Consider the following 7,383-nt stretch of genomic DNA (forward strand, 5'->3'; position numbering starts at 1 on the left):
ATTCTCAGTGAGTACTCTGAGCTTCAATGCTTTTTAAAAGCATTAAATAACGGTAACCAGACTATGTGGGTGATTTGTAAATGTATTACACGCAGACAATTTTACAAACATAATCTGAATATAAAGGTAAAAATCCTCCCATTATCTTTTTTGACATGTGAAGCAGTCTTTAAATGATAATCATATCATACAAATGTCAGGGTTGATTTTATACTTTACTAGTTTAAACTTTCAGGATCTCTTTTGTAAACTGTATTCAAAATAAAAATGAGGTAAGATATATTCAAAAGCATATCTTCATTTTTTATGTCACGTATAAGACATAAGAAATTGAATAAATAATTAAGCATGTAACCCCTGGTTTTTGTATTTTTTCCCAAATCTTATGTTAATTATGATGTTGCATTGTCTTCTAATATCATGGTTTTGTATTTCCAATGCCAATATTTAATGTTAACTTTTTCAAATATTTATATGCCTTGTTTCAAACATGTAAATAAAGTATATCTTTGTACTTTTCTCCCATTATCTTGAATATTTTAAATTATTATAATGAGAAATTTAATTAAAACAGTAGACAAACAATATTTTGCAATGCATCTTAAAAACAATTGACAGAAATTTATAACATTTTTTTTTCTGATGGGAAAATGTTCTCATATCTCTAAGCTAGAAATTTTATTAACTGTAAAAATGTGCCCCAACACAGTTTCAGAACTTACTTTTTTAAAAATATGTATATATTTTACTGCCTTTTGTTTCTTCTGCTAGATTAGAGTGGATGATCATATCATCAGGACAGAACAAGGCCTTCTACTGCGTAGCCTTCAGCGGAAGAATTCAGGCAATTACCTGTGTCATGCCGTAGAGCACGGCTTCATGCAAACTCTTCTTAAAGTGACCCTGGAAGTTATCGACACAGAACATTTGGAAGAACTTCTTCATAAAGATGATGATGGAGATGGCTCTAAGACCAAAGAAATGTCTAACAGCATGACCCCCAGCCAGAAGGTCTGGTACAGAGACTTCATGCAGCTCATCAACCACCCTAACCTAAACACAATGGATGAGTTCTGTGAACAAGTTTGGAAAAGGGACCGAAAACAACGTCGGCAAAGGCCAGGACATACCCAAGGGAACAGTAACAAATGGAAGCACTTACAGGAAAATAAGAAAGGTAGAAATAGGAGGACCCACGAATTTGAGAGGGCACCCAGGAGTGTCTGAGCTGCATTACCTCTACAAACTTCAAACAAGTAGAAACTTGCCTAAGACAATAACTGGAAAAAATGCAATATACATGAACTTTTTTCATGGCATTATGTGGATGTTTACAATGGTGGGAAATGCAACTGAGTTCCACCAATTATAAATTAAGTCCATGAGTAACTTTCCTAACAGGCTTTCTTCTTAACACCAACACATAATAGTGGTCAGGTGAACGCAGATGTTCACTTTTAGCAGACTTAATGTTTCCTATGGGATTTCATTGTACAGGTTTCGCTTTCTTCTTTGCCTGAGAAATAAAAATGTCATTTTCCATATTGCCATCTAAAGAAGAAAAATTGCATCAGCAAAGCCATTTTATTGAACTAAAACTTTAAAATAAGCTGCATGGATTTACTAAGCTGATGAATATTCCAAAACGTAGTTGGATTTGAGGATCTTTTTTGTCTACCAGCACTCGTGTTTATATGTACTGGAGGAGTAAAATGATACTGAATGAAATGGTCTGTGGAAATATAAAAAACATAAACCATCCATCATCCAGAAGAAAAAATGGAATACACTGATCTACTACTGATGTCTTCTTTCAGCTTTGATCTAAAGATGTATTTTATTAAAACTATAATTTAAATGTACCATGACAAATATGCAGTAAAATTTAGCTCTTTTCTAAGCTAGAATAGGTTTTTGTCTTACAATTACTGTGCTATATAGTTTTTGTTGTAAAAATTCCAATTGCGTGCTGCTTTTTTTTCAACGTTTTGGTTTTAGTTCTGCAAGAGGGATAGCTGATACTGTTTTAGAAACACATATACATCATTAACAGTTAATTTCTAAAATTCAGATGTAAATTATGCTTTATTTCTCTGAAGATATCAAACAAATAACACCTCTCCTTCTTTAAATATTATCTAACCTAGTTTTAACCTGTATAATGTCCTTTAAAAAAACAGAGCATTTAACCAGCAAAAAAAAAGGAAGAAACAGATCCATTTGTTAAATTCACTTTGTTGTACCTAATGGATCAATAAGGAGAAAAGGAACTGCATATTTCATAATATTAATAAGCATTATCTTAATATAATGTTAATAGCAAATGTCTTGTAATTCTGTCCTGAAACCCGGCATGATATTCGAGACATAAAAATTCATTCTCATGATTCCACTGGGAATTACATCTGTGCTAATTTTTTTGAAAAAAGATCAGTAATATTCATAACATGTTGAAAGCAAATTTCTCAACTGTTTGCATCTGTATCAGCTGCCTCTTATTTCACATTGATTAAGACAATTATCTGTCTAAAGAATGCAAATTCTTTTCATATTAATGGGAGTGAATTTTATACAAACTATTTTCCAGGACACTGCCCGTACTTAGAACATGTAAAACTCTTGGTCTCCTACAACAACTTATAAAATAAGATAAAAGATTATTAACTAAGGTCTTGCCTTCTTCATTTTCTTAAAATGATTCCTTGAGAATCACTGACTTCAAGATGTAAAAAACTGTCAGCATTACAACAGTTTCTTTTGTATTACACTCACCTTGCCAGGAATCCTTCCCCAGATCCTTGATCACACATAAAAATGCAAAAGAAACATCCTATTGCTGATGAAAGCAGCATTGAAATTCTAACTCTGTCTTGGAATTCTAATTAACGCAGCATTACTTTCTCACCTCAGACTAGTTAATTTTAAAAATTCCCTATCTACTGAAATATTTCACAGATGGAAGCTCATGTTAGTTTTAATGATTACTTTGAATAAACCATTTGTTGATATTTGTTTCAAATGAAAGCCTAAAAATATTCTACATTCAACTTCAGGCTCCATTGATTAATACAGTATTACTTTTAGAAGTACATCCTCAAATGCTTGCTGAATTTTAAATTATTTGGACACACTCATGTTGAGGAAAAAGAGTTTGAAATTCAAAGAACAAAGAAAATTCCAAAATTAGGCCATTGTTTTATTTTTATAGAATATCTTAATTGTACTAAAATTTGATGTTGCATTTCATTGTAAATTTGCAACTAAAACAAATTTATTTGCAATAATAGAAGTATTTTATTTCTTATTAGTCTTAAAAATTAAAGGATTTGAAGGGATAGATATTGTATCATAACTTCAAGATGTCTTCCAATATCTGAATGCGTTCACTTTAGCATTATGAAATACCCATAGAGAGAAAGTCTAGACTTCAATTAAAAGAAACAAAAACTAACAAACCTATGGCATGTCTTTATAAACTATCAGGTCTAAGTTTTCGAAGAAAATTATAGATATAATTTCTAAGTAAATAACACATTATATCATAATCTTCTGCCAAAATATATGAGAGGGGATAGGTTGCATGAAAAATAATGTCCTATTTTATTTAATTTTAAGAGACTTTGGCATATGCATGTATCATCAGAGTTGAAACTATGTTAAGAGACTCATGTGACCTTAAGCAAATCATGACAGCAATCTTAAGGTAGGAAAAAGGTACATCACGGCAGAGAAATTATGGCCCAGTTAAAATCAAATGTAAAATGTAGATGCATGTAAATGCACACTTAATGCTACTTTTTATGTATTATTTAGTGACTTTCAATGGTATGTGTTTAATATTTTTGCTACTTACAAATTAGGCAAAAGAGATGTAAATAATTTTGAAAAAGAAGAAAACTGTAAAATGCAACTTTTTATAGGTACTCCATTTCAGCGTGTTCAACATCATCCTAAAATGCCAGATTTTCCCACACAAATAACAAGGTGTTTATGTACTATTTAAGGACAGAAGGTGTGTGCCCATTCAATAAGCATGTTTTTGCCAGGTAGTAAATATGTTCCATATCTGTATTTATCATTGCATTTCAGATGGGAACTAGAAAACTGGAGAGAAAAATGTAATGAAACTGCTGCTGTAAATTATTTCTTTTAGCATGTATTCAGTTGCTAAATACATATTTCTTCAAAATATTTGAATTCAGATGTCTTTACTGTTCCCTCTAGCATATAATGTCAAGGTATATAAATTTAGAAAATGTTGAGAACCAGTCAAATTGCTACATAATCAGCTAGCAGATTTCTTCACTGTCATCTGTAAACTGGGTTCTATATTTATGGTAATGATGTGAATTCTTATGCCCTTTAAATTAAACTATTTTAATGTCATATCTAAAAAGGAAATATGGGGATAAAATTCTATAATGTGTCATCGTAACCAATTTGGTTTCATTCAGGATCTACAAAGATTACGGATCATTGTTACTGAAATCATCTATCCTGAAGGTCATAAGCAAGCATTAATATGTAGTGAATAGTGTAACATTTTAAAATCTGTTTTATTCATTTTTTAAATTAGCTTTAACTTTAATAGAAATCTATCAAGTTCCATGGCTTCAAAAACACATTTAAATCATCTATTGAGTTGTAAGCTTTTAAATATAAATTGGCCTGATGCCAAAGATATCCATGCTTTTTTTATTTTAATTTTGTAATAATTATTTAAAGGTAACGTTAATATTTACAAAATACATGTTTCAAGAAGAAAACATTATTTTTCAAAAAGTCTCCAAAATTCTATTAATTTATTTGATTCGTAACAATTTTCTTACACTAGTTAATTAAAGAAACATACTTTATTAATTTAATATATTAAGAGGATCTATAAATGGAAAAGAGAATGAAGCCACAGAAATGGTGCTTGCTACAGTACAGCCAATTTTGTAGTCAACCTGACCAAAGAATAGAACTTGGTTTTCATTTCAAACATGCAAGTACACACAGGAAGGGGCAGAGGTAGCAAACTGAACCAAACCAAACAAAAAGATTTTGAATATAAAGAAATTAGGCTTCTAGACACTTTGCCTCTTAGAACCAGATTTCTACCTGTTTGATTAAATTCCACTGATAGATATTGTCTATCTATTATGTGCTAGGTACTAGGTGATGAGGATACTAAGATGAGTGGGATATAATCCCTGTCCTTAAGGAGCTCACAATGAAATAAAGGAAACAATATAACTTATAATCATCTTAGCTGGTAAGCCTTTCCTGACCTTCCTATCCTTAGTTTAAGCTAGGCACCTTCTCTGCACTAAATTTGTGTCTGAGATATATATATATATAATATATATATATATTTTTATTGACACACATCACAAAGTGTTAATTTTTGTTTGTTTGTTTGTTTATTTACATCACTGCCTTACTTTCTAGACTGTGAGCTCCTTGAGGGCAGGGTTTGTATTTAATTTGTCTCCACCTCCAGTGTCTGCCATGATGCCTGGCTCAGGGAAAGAGCTCAGGAACTAATTTGGGAAAAGAACCAGGTTACGATGTTGTAAGCTCCAAATGCAAGTTCACAATAAAAGTACTATGAGATCAAAGAAGAGAGAGAAATTACTTTGGTGAGAGAGATCAAGAGAAACTTCAGAAAAGAAGTGACATGCAAGCTATAAATTGAAATACAAAACAGATTTGCCCAGATGAAGTAAAAGAAGAGAGATCTGGGTAGAAGAAATGAGATTGGAGGAGAGGTGTGAAAAATGCTTTTATTCTGGCAACAAGTATTCCAAATAGATAGAGCGTGGAGTTCATAAAAGTAAAATACTCCATTACTATGAGTCAAAATGTTTCATTTGTTTGGTTTTTCCTGAATGTTAGTTTATTGCCCTCTATTTGTACCCCACATTCTCATCACTGGTACATGGTGTCATTCACTTTGGTTCCTTCTACCACCTACCCACTCTGCTCTCCCACCCTACCTTCCCTCTTAATGTTGATCTCTTTTATCTTGACTCAGCTGAAGACATAGCACTGGACAGTGTTCCTACAAACATCTTTAAACTAATCTTTATGCCATAATCTCCTCTCTAGGTCAATTGAATATGCTTTAGTTAGAATTCAGAATTCCACAGATGAATAACTGGAAGATGACAGCTTCATCAGATTGTTGTGTTTGTGCTTTAATGCAGTCCAACAAATAGTTTCTCATATTTCACTTTCTTTCAGTGTTATCTCACTCATTTAGTATTAGACTGCTCAGCATTAGATTCCCACTTTGCCTTACTAATTAGCAAGGTAACTCACAAACAAGACATCACCAAAGACAGCATTAAAATATGAAGTCTATATTTGTTCAATGGGTAACATAGATGGCTAAACAATGATGCAGGTGAAGTTAGTACATACAGTTGAAGAGCACAGACTCCTATTTTTACACACACACCAAAATAAATAAATAAATAAATAAACGAGTAGTCCTAATTACATCTTGAATTTGTCATCTCAATATCACCATTATATTAAACGGTTAAATTTTTCCTCATATAGAAAAAGAATGTATTTTATTTCTCTTAATCTAAACATTATACTTGTAGACATATTACTTATGTAGTAGCTAAGAAAAAATTTTCATAAATGTGTCTAAGTCATCAAACTTTGAGTAATTTTGAAGTCTCAATTTCCAGCTTTTCTTTGTAAATCTCACTTTAAAACATTAGACCACAAGTAAATACATTTTTAAAACTTCATGTCATTTGTGTAGCCTAGTTTTTATTTTTTAATGTTTTGATTTTTCTTTTCTTTTTTTTTTTTAATAACTAATTCCAAGAGGGCTTAAGCTTTTTTAGATAATTTTCTGTGTCTAAAATCAAACAACTTTTTCACTTTACACAAATTTTTAGGAGGTTTGTACCTTTGAATTTCAAAAAAAAGAATGACAGTTTAATTAATCCTAAAATATTTTTATGCAATGTTTTAAATTGTTGATATATGTCAGCAACTTAATATAGGCCTTAATATACCATTTAATAAATTCTACTTGAATTTAAATACTGGCTAAAAATAGCATATCTATGTTTCAAATTTGCATTGTTGGCAGCTACCAGTTTCAGAAACATTACTCATTTTCTTCTTTGCATTACTTTTGACCTTAATAGCAAGTTTGTTGAAATTAATTATATTTTATTTGGTTTGGGAAGCTGGTTAAATTATTACCTTATGGAAAAGTATACTATCAAAGAGCATATTGAATTCTTACAATTCTGAAACATATTCACTAAGAAAAGCTTGAGTAAATACACATCCCAAGATTATTATATTTTGACAAAAACAATAGTCTAGTCATTGACTTAAAAAACATGCTACTATTAAGTTTTCTTCTTT

At 31.0% G+C, this 7,383-nt stretch overlaps 1 protein-coding gene across 1 annotated transcript in view; it reads left to right on the forward strand.

The window, feature by feature from the left end:
* The window catches only part of SEMA3A (semaphorin 3A), a 196,714-nt gene extending 195,393 nt beyond the window's left edge, over positions 1 to 1,321 (forward strand). Inside the window, exon 17 of the mRNA XM_011364399.2 lies at positions 772 to 1,321. Within this exon, the coding sequence (XP_011362701.1) occupies positions 772 to 1,227 (456 nt within the window). The 3' untranslated portion in view covers positions 1,228 to 1,321. The remainder of the gene's footprint in view (positions 1 to 771) is intronic.
* The last annotated feature ends 6,062 nt before the right edge of the window (positions 1,322 to 7,383 follow it).

This window comes from Pteropus vampyrus, unplaced genomic scaffold (genome assembly GCF_000151845.1).
Source record: "Pteropus vampyrus isolate Shadow unplaced genomic scaffold, Pvam_2.0 Scaffold4, whole genome shotgun sequence".
NCBI classification, from domain to species: domain Eukaryota; kingdom Metazoa; phylum Chordata; class Mammalia; order Chiroptera; family Pteropodidae; genus Pteropus; species Pteropus vampyrus.